The 18,325-nt window shown below is 46.0% G+C and overlaps 1 protein-coding gene across 1 annotated transcript; it reads right to left on the bottom strand.

The window, feature by feature from the left end:
• Window positions 1-14,085: 14,085 nt before the first annotated feature.
• On the bottom strand, window positions 14,086-16,545 carry Hoxc4 (homeobox C4). The gene is made up of 2 exons (XM_021216613.1): window positions 15,780-16,545; window positions 14,086-15,304 (listed from the first exon to the last, which is right to left on the bottom strand). Exons 1-2 carry the CDS (start codon window positions 16,216-16,218, stop codon window positions 14,949-14,951), a joined length of 795 nt encoding a protein of 264 aa, XP_021072272.1. The 5' UTR covers window positions 16,219-16,545; the 3' UTR covers window positions 14,086-14,948.
• Between the last annotated feature and the right edge of the window lie 1,780 nt (window positions 16,546-18,325).

Below are 18,325 nucleotides of genomic sequence, written 5' to 3'. Positions count from 1 at the left end.
CTGCAAAGGAAGGGAAACTGAGGCTCAGATGGAGACACAATTCAGGTGCTGATTCCAGGAAGTATTCTCTAAAGCTCTTCCTTGAAGGTGGTTTTCTTTGTTCATCATCTGTATGCCTTCTGGAATCGCTCCCATCAACCCCCTCCCCCCCCCCCGGGCCAAACAAAAACTTGATTTCCATAGCACATTGATGAGTCTTCATTCCCAGTTGTGTCCATTTTAGGGCACATGCTACATCATACAGGATACTCCATAATCCCACCAGAGCCCACCTATGATTTTTGTGGCATTCGGAGGCCACTTTCCCACCGTATCTGCAGCACCTTATGCAGTCACTTTCGTAGCATTCCTGGACAGAGGAGTGAGGACAGCTCTTTTTGCCTTGGATTTCCCCACACCTGAACTGAGAAGAGGAAAGAACAAGTCACAGAAAATTGTTGAGCCTCTTGCCTGGCTCTGGACAAAGCCGAGGCAGACCTGTCCAGTCCGGGCCTGGAGGCAGGTGATAGGTTTGAGTTCAGCATGGGGAATTCTGGTTACATTCCACAGAGAACTAGTCAGATTCGACAGCTGCCAGATAACTGGGTTCTCTGAGCACCTCAGGTAGGTTCTCACTGAGTTTATTTCAGTCGAATGAGTCTGGTTTCAATTCCTGCCAATGGACTGGAGAGGTGGCTCAGTGGTTAAAGCTCTCGTTGGAACTGTAGAGGAGTTCAGGCTCAGTTTCCAGTACTCACATGAAGATTCATAGCCATACTTAACTCCAGTGCCAGGGGAACCAACAATCTCTTCTGAAATCTGTGGGTACCAGGTGTGCACATAGTGCACATATATACATGTAGGCAAAACACTCGCATACACTAAAAAAAAGTTAAATAGTTCTAAAGAAATTCTTATATAGTCACAGGGCCTTCCTTTGGGTTTGGTCTGCCTTCCTCTAGGCCTTGACTCCAAGAAATGCTTTTCAGTCTCTTGTTGACTCTAAATGGATCTGGGATCCCAACTATTTGAGAGACTGAAGCAGGAGGATTGAAAGTCAAGGTCTGCCTCGATTACAGAGTATGTTCAAAGCCAGCCTGGCTAACTTAGAGAGACACCCTCCACCCACCATTTCAAATAATGAAAAGAAATGGGGATACAGGTTAGTATAGAGCATTTGCTAGCATTCACAAGGCCCTGGGTCCAATCCCTAGCACCATAAAGAAAAATAAATTTAAAAATATTTTAGGGGAGCTAGAGAAATTGCTCAGGGGTTAAGAACATTGACTGCTCTTCCAGAGGTCCTGAGTTCAATTCCCAGCAACCACATGGTGGCTCACAACCATCTGTAATGGGATCCTATGTCCTTTTCTGATGTGTCTGAAGACAGTATACACTGTACTCGAATACATCAAAAAAATAAATCTTTAAAAAATATTTTTGGTGGTATGAGACAGGGTCTCTTCAGCAGCTCTGGCTGTCCTTGAGCTCAATACATAGACCAGGCTGGCCTTGAGTTCATAGAGATACATCTGCCTCTGAATTCCAAGTGCTGGGATTAAAGGCACACACCACCCACACTTGTCTCAGTCTAAAAATTAATGAACAAGGAAACAACAACTTTCCCAGCACGAGGAAACAAATAAGAATTGACTAGTTCAGAAGTCAAATTCACTGATTATTCAATTTGGTGAGGGCATACTGGCAATGTGACTGCAAGTTCAAGGTCATGGTTCAGTTATGGGCTCAGCTCTATCCCTTCAAACTGCGTATGTTGAATTCTTAATTTCCAGTGCTCCAAATGCGGCTGTGGTTTGTAATGAGGTCATTGATTTCAAATGAGATCCTGAAGGCAGACCCCTCTATCTGGGATGGGCTGTGTCCTTATTAGAAAAGGCTAGTTCACAAACATAGACCGATTGATGACTGAAAGACACACTGGTCACTTCAAATCCAAGCAAAGGGGCCTTAGGAGAAACCTACAGAGCTAACTCCTTAATCTCAGACTTGATCAAACCTCGAGGACTTGAGAAACTACAATTCAAGTAGTGATAGTCTGTTATAGTAACCCTAGTAAACCAACACAGCCTCTAAGTGTGTCTAGGCCATGTGCTTGTTTTATGATCTTGGAAGAGTCACTTAAAACTCTCCATGTTCAGTTTCTACATGGTCTCCGAGGTTCTTTTATACCTTGTGTTCTGTGATGTTAGCCTCAGTGATGCTACATGATCACATACACCCATGATCAGAGACACATGCTGTGTTCTTCCAAATGCAAGTCACTGGCACTACCTCCCCCTCTCCTGCTGCCAGTGGAAGTCCAGAATCCAAACACATTTATGTCCTGCAGTTATCAGATGCTGTTGCTGCATCTCTCAAAAATGGGTTTGAAGGGGCTGGTGAGAGGGCTCAGTGAGCAAAGAGGTGTTTGCTGCCAAGCCTGACCCCCTGAAACTGATCTCTGGAACCTACGTGGTGGAAAGATGGAACTGACTGTACAAATTGTCCTCTGACTTATACATACCCACAGATTCCTACACATGTATACACAAAATATAAAAATTGGCTGAAAAGAAACCTTTTAGTGGGTTGATGCTTAACACAGCACCAACTGGTCTTACTGGTTTATCTTTCTTCAACTGAGGCTCTTGTTTTCCAAACTGTCAGATATTGTCTAAACTTTCAGACTCAGAATCACTCTGTGGGTAGGCAGAGCCTAGTCAATCACCCAACCCAGCCATCCTATCACCCTAATTCTTTAATTGACTGGTACGTTCACTCAGAAAAATTGGCCCTAGACAACTGACATGGCCTCACTCAGGCCCAGTGAAAGTACATCTATAAGATGCCTCTTGGGCCAGTCAGCTCAGCACACAACATTCCCTTTGATGATGTGAGTCCTCCAGATAAAGAACATGTACTGTCAAGGGCAGAGAGAAGAACATGGGAGACATGAATAACAGAGGAACAAACTTGAAAGATTCAGAAACAAAAAGAAATTATATTCTCTTAGCGGTCAGGGAAATACAATTTACATTACTGGGTATTACAAAGAGAAGAAGCCTTTATGTTGTTGGGAAATATTTTTTTTAAAAATTCTTACACACACACACACACACACACACACACACACTCATGTACCCTTCAGAATGTAGATTTGGTCAGAATTTGGCCCACTTGTTGATACAACTGAGAACAGAGCTTGACTCCAGAGCATCTGCATGCCTTTGGCTTTTACATTTGGTTCCAGGATTGCTGTGCATGTATCCTCACACATGCATGGGTGATTGGGTTTGTATCTCACTGAGTTTGCTGGTGGGTAGTTGTATATTTGCATCAATCTCTGTCTTTGCATTTGTTTGTAAATGGCTTGAGTTTAAGCAGGCAAACTCTCCTGTGCCTCCATGCAGTCTCCTTCTGGATATTGGTGTGAAGATGCTATTACATGTAGGGGTCATTAACACCAAGGTGACTTAAAACATCTCTCAAGCTTCTGGCAAGCCAGGGAAGAAATCTGATGCTGAAGAATGGCTGGGCAAGCCCTTTGCTCAAATTCCTGTTGGCTCAAGTCCTATTTTCTTCCAGTTTGAGATCTGCAGTATCTTCCAAGAGCCCCTTTTGGCAGCCCCCATATCTGAACCTCCAGGGTCTCTTCTCAGTTCATTTTTAATAGACCCATTGAGGATGGGGGAGGAGCTGGCAGTTGCCTGGGACTTAACTATGGAGATAAACATGGAAATGTCATCTTTTCCCCACTGTTTTCATTTTCTATTATTGACATTTATCAACTCTAAACATGAGACACAGGGGAGCTAACTGCTCTGCATTTCTTAGACCCTTTTTACTCTTTAAAGTCAAATGATTTTCCTAAATTTTTTTATAGGTATCATAATCATATTGTAGCTCTGTTGCAAAAAAAAAAATCTTAGACTAGCCAGTAGAAATACTTTCAAAAGAAATTTTGTTTGGATTCTTCTGTAAGAAAAATTAATCATATTCACTCAGGGGTGCCCTACTATCTCGACCTGCTTTGGAAACTATAGCATCTGTCTATTAGGTTGAGGAAGAAGTGGAGACTCTTACCTGGCAAGAGATTTGCTCAAGGCAACTGGGAACAAAAGGCTTGGCTGAATTCAGGAGGACTGACTTCTACTGAGGGTTCTTATCCTACATAAACATGAGCTTCTGAGCGCCATGAAACCACAAAATACACAATATAAGCACTTATGAGATTAATAAAAAGGACCAAGACTCCAGTTGCTCACACATTCGTATGGGGCATACCTAAGCAGGTATATGGACACCTGAGGGTTCCATTGCCTTAGTGGCACACCAGCAGCAAATGTATCTCAAATGTGATAGACAGGAAAAACAAAATATATCACATTTCTATCCCCAAGTGAGCTTGTTCCGTGTGCTCATGTGAAAAGCTGAGCTTTTTATGTAATGTTGTTAAGAATATGCCCATAGTGAGCTTGAGAGAAAGAGGTATTCCTGAGATCAGACATATCACTCTGGGACCTTGGTGAGGATGGAAAAACATTAGCAGACTGGTGTCCTGTACCTCTCAGCAGAGCTGTAACTTAGCCTGCAGGGGTGAAAGACATATTTCTCTCTTTTCATAGGTATATTCAAATAATACAAACATCACATACTTCCACAAATGGCTTGCACACAATGTTCATCTACCTTTCTGAGACACTCTCTACAACCACATCTCTAGAGAAAGGGCTGAGATGAGGTGAACACAGATCCAGGACCAGAGAACTGGAGTTCTAATCTCCTCCAGTGTCTGCTGACCATGTGGTTATCAAGTCACATTGCTCTGCCCTGACTCCAATTTTCCTTTGAAAAACAAGACTCATATTAATCATTGAGCCACGTATCTCCAGATGTATGAAAGCTACTTTACACATTATTTTGTGTTTTACTCTATATATCTCTGTTAAAATAATAAAAAGTGCATTGTGGTTTGTGTAGCATATCTATCTACCATCTACGTATCTCTTTATCTCTGTGTCTACATAAGTAATTCTATAAGAGAGAAAAATTTAGAAACTTGCCTAAAATAGCTCAAATTGAATATCATGTGGTATAGTAAAATGGTGTTGAGTTTGGAGGTTGGAAACACCCTTCAAGAGTTAAAATGATGTCCAAAATAATTACTATAGCATGGGTTCTGCTGGTTGTACAAGAACCTGGGGGTTCTGGAGCCTCTGTCTAGAACCTGAAGCATTTACAGTTTTCTATCTGTACCAGGCTATGCACCTCAGACACTTCACCAAAAGGGATGTGCAACAATGTGGAAGGACAATACCATTACACTAAAAACATATGCAACACATTGTTTCTGTTTTAGAAAATGGCTATTTTCCGTTAAAAGTTTGTTGGATGTAAATATTATTTTAGAAAGATACAATCTACCTTAATAATATGCTCCTTGAATTTTTTTTTGAGTCAGGGTTTCTTTGTGTAGCCTAGGCTGTCCTGGAACTCACACTGTAGCCTAGACCTCAGAGATCCGCCTGCCACTGCTTCTAAATGCTAAGATTAAAAGCATGTGCCACCACTGCCCAGTGGTCCTTAAAATTATTTACTTACACACACACACACACACACACACACACACACACACACACACATAGACAATTTTTTAGAGATGGTCTCTTGTAGCCCAAGCTGACCTCAAATTCACTATGGAGAAGGCATTGACCTTGAACTCCTGATCCTTCTGCCCCCACCTCTTAAATACTGGGTGTCCAGATATGCACTACCATGTCTGTTTTATGTGGTGCTTGGAATTGAACCCAAGGCCTCGTGTATGCTAAGTAAACACTCTACCAGAACTGAGCTACATCCCCAGCCCGAATGTCTAATAATTTATATTATTATGTCAAATATTGAGAAATACCAGGCTGATGAGAATGAGACCCTATCAAGTCATCAAAGTCCAAGCTCCTCCGGTTCTTCTTGCCTCCCGTTGAGGCTCCTACTGCCTTTGCCTCACCGTGGCTTCTTACCAAACTCTCCTTTTAGCAACCACACTCTCTATCCCTCATAAGCAGTTAAGTGGAACAGTTCTGGGCATCCAGTCTGAGGTCAGGCAAATCCAAGTAGATTCTGAACCCTCCCAGTGAAGCACATTCCTGGCCTCCTGGGATTTGTTTGCCCTCCCCAGCCTGTTTCTCTCTGAGATGGTCTTTCTACATAGCCTTAGCTGTCCTAGAAACCACTATGTAAACCAGACTGGCCTCAACACAGAGATCTGACTGCCTCTGCCATCCAAGTGCTGAGATGAAAGCCATATACCACCAACCCCAGCTTCAGCATCTCTTTTGTCAAATGAAAACACATTGACTTTCTTACTATGTTAAGGCTTAAATGAGATAGTGAATCTAATCCACTGCCTAGCTCATAGTAAGTTCTTCTTCTTCTTTTTTTAAAAAAGATTTATTTTTATTTATTATATGTAAGTACACTGTAGCTGTCTTCAGACACTCCAGAAGAGGGAGTCAGATCTCGTTAAGGATAGTTGTGAGCCACCATGTGGTTGCTGGGATTTGAACTCTGCACCTTTGGAAGAGCAGTCCGGTGCTCTTACTCCATTGATCCCTACAATATCCTACAAAGACAGCTAACAGCCTAGCACATAGGTATATGGTTCTTGCTGTGTTGCTGTTGTGGTGATTGTTTTTAAGGTCTGGCCCAGGGGTATAATGTGTAGGTTGGAGGGCTAAATATGCATTTGTGGGTTATTAAATTTTAACATTTAAGCAAGTGAGATAGGTAAGAATTCTGATCTTCTAGGCAGTCAGTTGACTCCTGCCTCCTTCCTCTTAGCCACCCCAGGCATAAGGAATCAAGTTAAACACAAAGCTGAGTCCTTAGGCCATGTGGTCCACAGCATACCAGCAGCCCAAGCCTGTAGTAGCAGGAACATTAGTGGTAAGTGAAAGAATTTATTTCCTAGGTGCCTGGTTTAGATGCTATTCTGTGTCACTTATAGCTTCTACACATATGACATATGCTGCCTTCAGCAAAGTTACCTACTCATGAATATATGAACAGAGACATAAGCGTATTTGGGGTTTTGCATGTATGTATCACATGTTTGAAGCTGTGCCTGTACATAAATATGTATGCTGGGAGAAAGAACTATGGGATAATTAATCAGACAAGATCTCTCCACTGTCATCCCTCCAGAACAGCAAAGGCACTTTTGCCATCAAGGTCTGTGTGTGTGTGTGTGTGTGTGTGTGTGTGTGTTGTTAGGTAGTTCAGCTGCCTTTGTCACCATGGAAACTAAGGGATAAACCACTGGGAGCACAAATCTGAGGCTCTTGACCAACTGCTGCTCTTCTAGGATAAAGAAGGTAAGTCCCCAGCAGAGCTGAACCTTAGGACAGAGCTGAAAGAAGGCAAGGAGAAAAGTTACTCTTTCCCATTAGGCATTAGGATTAAGGACCTTAAGATTATTCTATTTATGTATTCTGGGGCTATAAAGTTGATTTTGCTAGAAGCAGGTCTATCCAGCAGTGCTCAAGAGCTTGAATCTAAGTTATCTAATCCTACACACAAGTAAATTGACAAAGAGAAGACAGACTGGCTATTGTCTACCTAACTTAGGGCTATTTTGATCTCCTCTAAACTTCTGAAATCAGAAGAATCTCATCAGAGGATGCATGCAGGAAGAAGTCTGTAAAGGAGTCATTTTAAGATACTTTTTTTATTTTTCTAGAAGACAAAGAAGAGAGGCCCAGCAACCTGCAGAATGCAGAGAGTGCTATAGCCGCTTCACTTTAGATTGGAGAATTCTGAATGAGACTGGAGACCTTCTAATTGTTAAAAAAATTACTTTGCAGCAGAGAGAAGGGGTGAAGAAATAATTAGAAGAAAGAATTGTAATTCGAAAAAGAACAGAAAGAAATACATGGCCAGGTAGAAAGGTTAGAAAGACCATGTCCAGTCTAGGACTAAAATGAGGAGTTCCCATGACTGAGCTCACAAAAACCCAGCAGAGAACAGCACAGTTGTCTAATAATCCAGGGCCAAGCCTTTCCATCCAGGATTCCTAGTTTTTAATCTTTATTTAATGGGTAATCGTCCCAGTAGGAAAAGGACTGGGTCCTGACAACCAAGACTTAAACTGTACATCCTCAGGACCCCCTCTGACTGGGAGAATGAAGGGGTACAAGTTCTGGCCTCAGATATCTGGATGGTGATGTATCAGAGCCTTTTGTAACTGCTTGAGGTGGAGGGCAGAAGAGAAGAAGAGTATGGGGGGAGGGGCAGACAGGAACAGATGCTACCAGATCTGAAGAAACAATTTGGGGAGGAGGGTGGAGAGGATCAAACAGAAGAAGAGGAGGGGCAGGGAGAAAGGGGAGAAGAACAAAGGTATAGTGAAGATTGGAGGCTCTGCCTTGGAAGAGATAAAGGGGGATCTGGTGAGATTGCTGAGCCAACATCTGCCCTGCTATAAAACCTTGTTCTCTTTGCTGCTGGCCCAGGGACTACTCTAGAGTGGTCAGATCCGGTCTGAGGAGGCCAGCCTGGAGGCCCATTCAGGAACCTTTGAACCTTAGCTGTCCCTCCAAAATTGTCACCTTTTGGCTCTCTTTTCTTAGCTTTTACAGTTGGGGGCAGGGTTCCTAGGAGGGAAGCTGGGATTGGCGATTATCTCAGAGTTACTGCAGGAAAAGAGAGGGGTAAAAATACAGGGAAAGGCAAACTGCAAGTGCAGAAGGCAGTAGACATGACAGTCAAGAGAAAACAGCTGGAGGCAGTCACATTCCAAAATGGTTTGAAACTCTCTGAGTCCCAGCCCCCAGCCCCTAAGGAGGTTCCCAGGTGAGATGCTGACAACCTTACTACACCTGAGCCAGGTGCAGTAGACAGTAACAAGGCCCAAGCTTGGGAAAGTGCACCCATAGCGATCCATACCTCCCCCAACCCCCTTCTCCCGAAGGAGATGAGTTCAATCCTGCAGCTAGAACCCAAACCCAAATCTGTAATCTTAAATTCCTAAAATCTGTTTCATCGGAGTGGAAAGACTCAACATGTACAAACTTACAGATACATTGTTGTCCAAAAAAGCAGAGTCATGCTAAGAGGTTGGCTATTACCATAGTGGGGAGGCACCACCCTAATAAGAACAAACCGGTTTGGGGGACTTCTAAGTGACTCACCTTCCAGTCCCTTATCAACAGCCCATCGGGTTTAAGAATGCTTCTCTTTTTAATAAAAGGCCAAATCCTAATCTGGCATAGAGACAAAGGCCACAGCATCTATGCAGCCACCTCTTGCAAGCAGGGCTTTCTGGCCTGCAATTCTGATGATGGTTGGTATGATGGCCTGTGATCTTTCTGGCAGCCCTTGGCGGAGCTCAAATGAGCTCTTCCGCCCTCTCCATACCCTCAGAAATCTCCAAAGGGTCGTATTTCCTGAGGGTTAACTCGGGGAAATCTCATTTCTAAAGAAAAAAAAAAAACTCCTTATTTGGTTAAGTGGTATGTTGGTCGAGGAGTAATTCAGAGAGTCCGCTTAATTTTCCATGAGGTAGCGGGTTGGCTGGGAAAGAGGTGTGATAGAGGAAAGAAAGGAGATTGGATTCTGTAGGGCGAGACCCCAGGCTTCCGAGCTCACCGCATAGTGAACCCGCCCAGCGGGCCTGCACCCCGCGCTCTTCACCCGGAGCCCTATTGTCCGTAGCCAGAGCTCGGGGGTCGTGACCTAAGGTGAAGGCGACCCGGCTCCCAAGGAGAACGCGGCCTGGAGCCCAAAGCAGTCCTTGCCCCGTTAGGCCCTATTTCCTCATTTCTTGGTCCTGAGACCCCGCCCTCCCGCAGTCCCGAGAAAAGAGCTGCCCTCTCCCGCCAACCTCAAGTGAAACAGTGGCTTTTTTGCCAGATTCTTTTGCGCGGGGCTTCCCAGGCTGCCAGAGGTTGGGAGCAAGAAGCTAAGGTCTGGCTGGTTTCTTGGCAGTGCCCACAGACTCTGTCTCAGCGTGTCTGCACCTCCATCACCGCCACCACCGAATTCAAATATACTTTTTTCTCCCAGTTTCTAAACTTGGGCTGGGAAAAGAGGGAGTTCGGAAACAAGGAACTGAGACGTGGTGATACTGCCTCAGATCCGCCCTTACCCCTGAGGTAGGAGGAGCAGGTCCCGGAGGACTAAAAATTGGGGGCTCCAGCAGTCGTTGAGGGACATTTAAAATGAACTTTCCCTTTTATTGGACTCTGTAACTCTCCCTCCCTCCCTGATCCGCCCCCCCCCCCACCTGCCGCCTTCCTTCGGAATCTTTTTCTGGGCCTGGTGGGAAGGAGAGCCGCTGCGGCCTTTCTCGCAGCTTGCAAAGATACGTGCTCCTCTGGATCCTGTGTGGTAAAAAGATGCAGAGCTAATACCAAAGAAAGCAGGGTAAGATGGGATGAGGGTTAAGGTTGGCCTGAGAAATAGAGAGAGAACAGTCTGAATGCCACCCCCCCCTTTCTGCCGCCTTGAGAAGCTTATGTCCAAAATCTTCTCTCCTCTTTGGCTTTAGCTTCTGCCAGCTTTCCAACCTCCAAAGGAAATGGCACTCCCCAAGGGGCAGGTTGTAAGGTATGCAAGGTTTCAAGTCTCTAGTTCAAATAGTGCATCACATCATTTTTAATTCTCAAGAGGCATACCCCCAAATTGCCACACACCACAGAGGGAAAAAAAAAGATTAAAATAGGGTTATAGATGCCAGGTGCAGAACAAACACTCTGAGAGGGGGCAGCCAGTTCTGTGGAGAGGAGCTTGGTCAGAGGCAAAGACATTTTTTTTTCCCACCTAAATTCTGCAAATGTTTATTTTGGGCTTCTGCCCATCCAGATAAATCAAGCTAACAGATTAGGAGGTTCATAAAATTGTATTCTTAGGTAATGACATCCAGAGAGGCAATAAATATTCCATCTGCTTTGGTGGCCGCTAGAGTTAGAGGATCTTCCAACTCTTTTTACCAAGCCTCTCGGAGAGGTCTCTAGGAAAGGAGGCATTTTAATTTGAATTAGCTGTCCAAAGGTGGGGTGCCATATAAAAGCCAAGGAAAGCCTGGAGATGTGGCTTTGTGAATACAGCACCATGCTACCACAGGACCTGGCAAAAAGCCGAGAAAAGGATTGAAGTGCCCAGCACACTGCCCCTCCTTGTCATGGTGTCCTCTTAAGAGCCCTTTCTGGGTTAGTCCTGAATTTTAGGAAAACAGAGAAACCCTCCCTAGCAGAAGTACTCTGGCCCATACTTTGGCAAACCTCTCTCTCTCTCTCTCTCTCTCTCTCTCTCTCTCTCTCTCTCTCTCTCACACACACACACACACACACACACACACACATACACACACGTGCACGCACTTTGGATTTCAATATACAAGTCCACAGGGAGAAAACTGAAACACATTCAGAACATAGCAAACAGATTGCAAGAGATCTTCAGAGAAACAAATTGGCCCAGGCCTTTCCTCTACCTAGCCTTACTTTCTCCACTCATTCTTATTTTTTTGAGCTGTTTTCTCACAGCCCTAGGTGTGTGGACTCCCACTTCCTCCAAGCAGACCCTTTCCATCTTACATTAGACTTCCCGCCCTCTCAAACAACTGGAGTTGAATTAAAAATTTAGTGAAAGACAGAGTTTAGATTTGGGCTCTTTACCCCAGAAGGTTGAGTGCTAGCTACTTACAGGGCAGCGAAGAGATTTAGGGCTTGTGGGGATCTCCCGATGCTTGGAAAGAAGGACCTTGGAAGGTTGGTGTCCCCCAGTTCACAGGTCTTCCTTTTACTTGGCCATTGAAGATGATAAAATGCAGGGCTAGCAGGCATTCACACGCGTTCCTCTCCCATGAGTCTGGGCAAGAAGTCCCCAGTCCTACAAAAGCTGGGGCATCCTATCTGGAGGCCAGGGCCTGAGCAAGGGGTAGGCTTCGGAGTGTGGAAGATGGGGGTGGGGGAGAGGTCAGAGGCTCTGCCGAATATAAAGGCAATGGGAGAGAAAATGCTGTGTCCTTCCCGTGAACCTGGGCTGAGTCCTCCCCCCCCCCCCAGCCTTTCCCCATTGCTTTACTCAACTTAAATAAAAGCCTTGCCCTCCACTTCCCAGTGAGGCCAGGGAAGCATCAGGAGCATTGAAATCAGGACTAGAGCTTGGGGCCCAGGCCCAGGTTAGCCCCACGTTTCACCCCAGTCCAGCTAAACTGAAGGCTTTCTGGGTGGTCAGGGCTCAGGCACAGGAAAGCTCTGGAGAAAGGAGAAGAGATTTCTGGGGGTCAGAGGCCCAACTCTTCAAAAACCCTAGTGTAAAAAAAAATTTTTTTTTAAATTTTGCTACATTTGTCAAGAATGTATGAATTTGGGACTTTCGCCTCTTTCCAGATCAAGAAGGGCAGAGACCCTAAAAAATGACTATGCATGCCACAGAAAGAACAAAAAACAGAAGCCTGAGAAGAAAGGGAAATAAACATACCAGCTCTTACAATCTGTTTTCCCTAAGTTCTGGAGTGTCCCTTCAGAAAGAGCCAGGAGAAACTTCAGAAATAAGGAGCAGAGGTGGCTCTCTCCTATTAACTCAGCAAAGCTCAAAGCTAGACAAGAACAGTGGATCTGAAGACACCCCCACTCCTTGCCATCTCCCCTTTCCAGGTTTGAAAAGCTCTGACCTATCCCCCAGACCTCTTTTCAAACAGTTACCAACACCCTACAACCACCACCTCAAGCCCAAAGATGATTGGGGATACGGTCAGACCAGATCTCTAATTCACTTGATTACATGAAATGACTCCAAATAATTGTTGCCTCTGCTTTCTCACACTGTAAACAGCATGTTTCTCTGTCTCCAGGGTACTATTGAGGGAGGAGAAAGTAGACCTCAGGGACTAGGTGGACCCCCCCACTCCCAGCAACACGTTGCCAACTCCAGAAACACACACAGACTCTGCTCCAAGGATCAGTCATCAAGTAGTTCAAGAAAGAAGAAAATTAAAAAATATCAAATAGATTTTCACAACTTGGTGCCTCCTCTGTCTGCTGTTGAGATTCAAAGAGGAAGGTAGTGCAGATGGCCTCTCTCTCTCCCACTCCTGAGTGCCTTCCATCCAGAAGTTCAGATGAATAGCCTAGGAGAAAGCTTCCAACCCTTCTCCTCACCTTGCCTTAACCAAAAAAAAAAAAAAAAAAAAAAAAAAAAAAAAAGAAAGAAAAGAAAAAGAGCAGGCTTAGCTTAGGGCCTGATCTCTAGGACCTGATAGAGCCAGCTGGAATCCTTTGGGTTGAATTAGTCTTTAGTTTTTATCTTTTTTTTTTTTTTTAAATTGGTGGTACACCTTCCAAAACTCTATGTATCTCAGAACCACAGAGCCTTGCTCAGTATGTCCTCCAAGTTTTGCCAGGACATAGGAGATTATAGGAAGAACATCAATAGTCCTTGAATCTCTAGCATTTTTTTTTCTTAACACCTGGCAGATGATGATCAAAAGTTCCAGAAAAACATAAAAGTCCTTCCTTTGCCAGCTACTCCAGGCATCAGTCTCTGAGGCCTATCCATGCAAGAGACCTTACAGGCAGGCCTCTGGCCTCTACTTTACCTTTTCCCCCAAGGCTAAGCAAACAAATACACCATCCTGGCAGCTTCAGAATCACCAGCTCTAAACCCTTTATCCCTACAGGAAAGCCCAAAGGAAGAAGGGACATCTTCCTCAAAGTCTTACCCAAGAAGTCCTGAAAGAGGAAAACTTTTCCTTCCCTTTCCCTAAACTTGCTTTCTAGTCTGCAGATTTGGCAGGTTTAAAGGACAGAGAAGGTGGGATATGTAAAAGAAGGGACTGAGTCTGACTTAGGAAAAGTGAGGACCCCCTCCCCATCCCACATTCAGCTTCACTGTAAGGACTCCAGGTCTGACTTCCCTGAGAAGTCAGAGATGAGACATTTGCATCCTCCAGTCTGCCACATCCCTTTCAATAGCAGTGAACACCTGAAGTCAAGTGTTAACCTTTGTGTGTTTGTTCAATGTAAACTTGGGCAACTATAGAGAAGGTGAGATGTCACCAGACCAGGAGGAGGGGGATTAAAAAGAAACCATCAGACATTGACGTAAAACTAATTCACAGCCACTGGTTTATTATTGATCACGGGGCATTTCACATCAACACTAAAATTCTTTATTGCAAGTTTTACAATAATCAAGTAAATTCAGTCCAAAAACACAATAACCACGATGAGGGTAGGGGGAGCATCTACCTATAGACTGCCTCTCTGAACTGAAAGTTCATTTTTATTTTCTTTTGGCTCCTCAAACTGAACAGCTCCCAGAGGCTCTCCAGATGCATTTAGCTTTGTTTGCTGTCCTCCCCCCTCCTCCCACCCCCCCCCACAAGAATACAAAAGAACTTCATAGCTTTGTTCTCCTTAAAATGACTTCCCCCCTCACTAACCTCCCCTGGTGCATTTTCAATGCAGAAGGCCTAAGGAAAGGGGGGGAGGAGGAGGAGAGAGGATGAGAATCCACTTACAAATCTCCCTTTCCTTTTTCTTTTCCTCATTTCCCCTGAAATTCACCCAACCAGACCATCACACCTTGCAATATATAATTTTTGCAGCTTTTTTTTCTTAAAAAATAAATACCCCCCAATGGCCTTTAAAGCAAAGCAAAGCAAAACAAAACAAGACCAAAAAAACCCAAAACAAACCAACAACAACAACAAAAACCCAGCAGGTACCATGCTAAGACAACACCACATGCTTAAAGGGGTCCTTAACAGCAAGGGGAAAGGGCAAGGGGCTTGTTTGTTTATCTGTTTTGTCTGTTTGGAACTGACAAGGGAGGAGGCAAGAGGAAGAGAGAAAAAAGAACCAATATATATATATATATATATATATTAAATTCTATAAATAAGAGTCAATTTGTGTGTGAGGGGACACGGAGCACAGGGTGGGGGCAGGGGTGTAAGTTATGTCTTATAACCTGGTGATGTCCTCTGCCCGTTGCTGCTCCGGCGGCGTGGCGCTCTGGGAGTGGTCTTCAGAAGTGCCTGGGGTGGCTGCCGAAAGGGTGCTGGGCGCAGCGCCGGCCGGGGGCGCTGACCTCACTTTGGTGTTGGGGAGTCGGTGGTCCTTCTTCCATTTCATGCGACGGTTTTGGAACCAGATTTTGATCTGCCTCTCAGAGAGGCACAGCGAGTGGGCGATCTCGATCCTTCTCCTTCGGGTCAGGTAGCGGTTGTAATGAAACTCTTTCTCTAATTCCAGGACCTGCTGCCGGGTGTAGGCTGTCCTCGAGCGCTTGGGCTCCCCTCCGTTATAATTGGGGTTCACTGGGGGAGGGGGAGGGGAAGCAAATAGTGGGGTTCAGAGGCAGCAGGCTCCCTGCCCCCACCCTCACCCCATCCTCAGCTTTGAGGAACAGGAGGGAGTGGTGGAAATAAAGTCATCAAGCTAAATGGGTTATAAAGAAGTTGAAGGAAGCTAGAGACTTTGTAGTGTAATAAGAGGGGAATCCTCATTGTAACGACACTGAATTATTTATGCGCCCTTAGAAAGCGAGCATAGTTTTCACACATACATAACAGATCGTAGCACATGGCTCGGACTGCCCAGAGTAGCTAAGCCATAAAATTTATGGGGGATGTAATTACCCATTCTCGCTCGTAAATCCAGTTCAATTGTGCTAACCCAGAGTCGCTCCTGGAGAGAGAGGGGGAAGGAGAGAAAGGAGGACGGGGCCAGAGGGGGCCAAGGAGGGTGGGGAGCGCCGGGAAAGGGAGGGGGGCAAAAAGCAAAGTTGCCTACCCGTGCTAACGTGAATTTTTTTCATCCAAGGGTAGACTATGGGTTGCTTGCTGGCGGCGCTGGAGGGATGGTCAGGGGCTGGCTGGCTGCAGGCTGGCGGGGCTGGGGACGGGGAGGCAGAGGCGCCTGAGAGAGGCGCCGGCTCGCAGAGCGGCTGCGATTTCTCAGGGTGGTGGTGGCCCGCCTGGGCCGGCCCGTGGGCTCGCGAATTGCCGGGCCCCTGGAGACTGGTGCAGCTATACTGACGCTCAGGGTAGCTAGGGCGCGGAGGCGGTGGTGGGTACAGCTCCTGGTGGTGATGCTGGAATCCCGATTCCCTGGTCCGGCCGTAATATTCCGGACTGTGTTCAGGGATGTAGCTATTTTGCGAATATTCTTCGCATGGAGGAAATTTCGGATCGATGTAGTTAGAGTCCATCAAATACGAGCTCATGATCATTAATTTCTGGAGTGGAAAATAATTTTTCTCGCTTTGTCGTTTTTCTGCTCCATAAAGCCCTCCTACTAGCTAGCGACCCTGTAAAGTTACTTTCACCATGTGACTCCGCCGGCCAATCACACCGAGCAACCCAGTCCCCGGATAAGGAACCGAATCGCTTTATTCAAAATGTATCCAATTTTTTTGTGTATGTGGTGCTGCTGCTGCTGCTGGGGGTGGGGGTGGGGGGATGGCTGGCAGAAGCTGGGGTGCTCACCACTGCACACCCCACTAGACTGACAATCCTCCCTTGCTAAAGATGGGTGGCTCCCAGCTAGACTCCAACGTCTGGGCACTGGGGGCTGTCGGGAGGCTGTGATTCAGCTCCCGCCCAGAGTCTCCTCTCCGGCCTCCAGTGTGCCCCGTGGTCTCAGCTTCAGTGCCTTTCCAGTGGTCTCCATTATGGCAATCGTGTTGCAGTCTGTGTAGGTCACAGGGCAGAGCCCCTCTTTCGCAGGAAGAGGAAGTTCAACGTGGGCTTCAGTGGAGGTTGGATGGGGAGGCTGAGCTTAGAAGGCTGGAGAGCCTGAACTGCCCTACCCCATTCGAGGATCCTCAAGTCCATTTCCCCTATCCCATACACACTCACCCAACCCTCTTGGCCAAGGGGCCTTGGAGACAGGGTCCCAGCAATGCTAGGCAGGTTGAGGCAGCGGGATACAAATGATCCTGACGTCATTTCTGGAAGTCTAGGGCTTGAGCCCCCTCTGAAGAAAGACAGGAAGTGGTTGACAAAAGCAGATTTTAGAAACCTTGACACTCCTGCTACCCACTGTCCTTCCCAGCCCAGGCCCCAGAGCCCAGAGCTACTACTGATCTACTACTGATGACTCTTGTGTGACTCCTGCTCCCTGGCCTTCTGACTTCTCACAGCACCTGCCAGAATGGTGAGAGAGAGGTGGGGGAGGGAGGGAGGAGGAGGAGGAGGAAGGAGAAGGAGGAGAAGGAGGAGAAGGAGAGGAGAAGGAGGAGGAGAGGGAGGAGAGAAGGAGGAGGAGGAAGGAGGAGAAGGAGGAGAAGGAGAAGGAAAAGGAGGAGAGGAGAAGGAGGAGAAGAGAGAAGAGAGGAGAGAGGAGAGAGAAGAGAGAAGAGAGAAGAGAGAAGAGAGAAGAGAGAAGAGAGAAGAGAGAAGAGAGATGAGACTTCTGCCAGGAGTCAGTGCTCTGACCCAAGGCCCTGAGAGTTTTTCCTCCATGTCTTACCCTCGAGGGAGGCCTGTGTGGGCAGAGCCTGCTTGCTTCCAGTCTGAGACTGTATCCGTGTAACACGTGTGTTTACATGTAAACACATATTCCCCATGGCCAGCTCCAGGCTGCCTTCCAAAAAGAAGAGGTGAGGTAACTACACCTTGGAGGCAGGGCAGGGGTCTCTGGCCTATTCTCGCCCTGCTCCCTCCCTCTGTCACCCACACACAGAATATCCTCATGGGAGGTGGGTGGCAGAGTCAGGGAAGAGAGAAAGGGTAAGGAAGGACTATTTTTCCAGCCACTGGTTCCTCAGCTAAGGGTGGCCTCCTCGTCATCGGACTCCAATTAACTGATCTTCTATAACTCAGAGTTGGGGGGAGCAGCAAGGGGAAAGCCCAGGGTGGGAGCCAGGTCTCCTTGTTGTACTTGATAACAATTATAGTTTAAAATCATAGCTTGCCGGGGCTCGGCTATATTTTACTTGATAACAATAAAAGTGACACATAAAGTTAACTGTTTATGTTTTATTTATTAGACTAAATCTGCCAGCGGTGGTAGGAGCGCTTGCCTCCTCGCTACAGCTTTTATAGGGCTGTAAAACGTCATAAATCAGTCTCGCGGAATCGCCCGCACTCTTTGTGTCGGCGGCACTGGGCTGGCGGCCGCTGGCTGCCTGCTCCCTCCTTTCCACGAAAAGTCGTAATGTGATTTTTTTTCCCTCTGATTTTATTATTATGATCGCCGCCGTGATTAGTCAATCTACCTTTAATTCGCCGCCCTATGTTGCCTCCTCCCAGCCCAGCCTGGTTGACACTTGAATAAGTACCTTTTAAAACAGCATAACAACTATTTGAGGGTTTAATTAGAACATCTGCAATTAA

Source organism: Mus pahari, chromosome 17 (assembly GCF_900095145.1).
Source record: "Mus pahari chromosome 17, PAHARI_EIJ_v1.1, whole genome shotgun sequence".
In the NCBI taxonomy this organism is placed as follows: Eukaryota; Metazoa; Chordata; class Mammalia; order Rodentia; family Muridae; genus Mus; species Mus pahari.
The sequence above is the reverse complement of the archived record's forward strand: the minus strand, read 5'-3'. Positions and strand labels throughout refer to the sequence as shown.

Coding starts and splice junctions, on each gene's coding strand:
- Hoxc4 (XM_021216613.1), bottom strand. CDS start 16,218: ATGATCATGAGCTCGTATTTGATGGACTCTAACTACATCGATCCGAAA. Junction 15,305..15,779: donor AAAAATTCACGTTAGCACGG/GTAGGCAACTTT, acceptor CCCCTCCCCCAG/TGAACCCCAATTATAACGGA.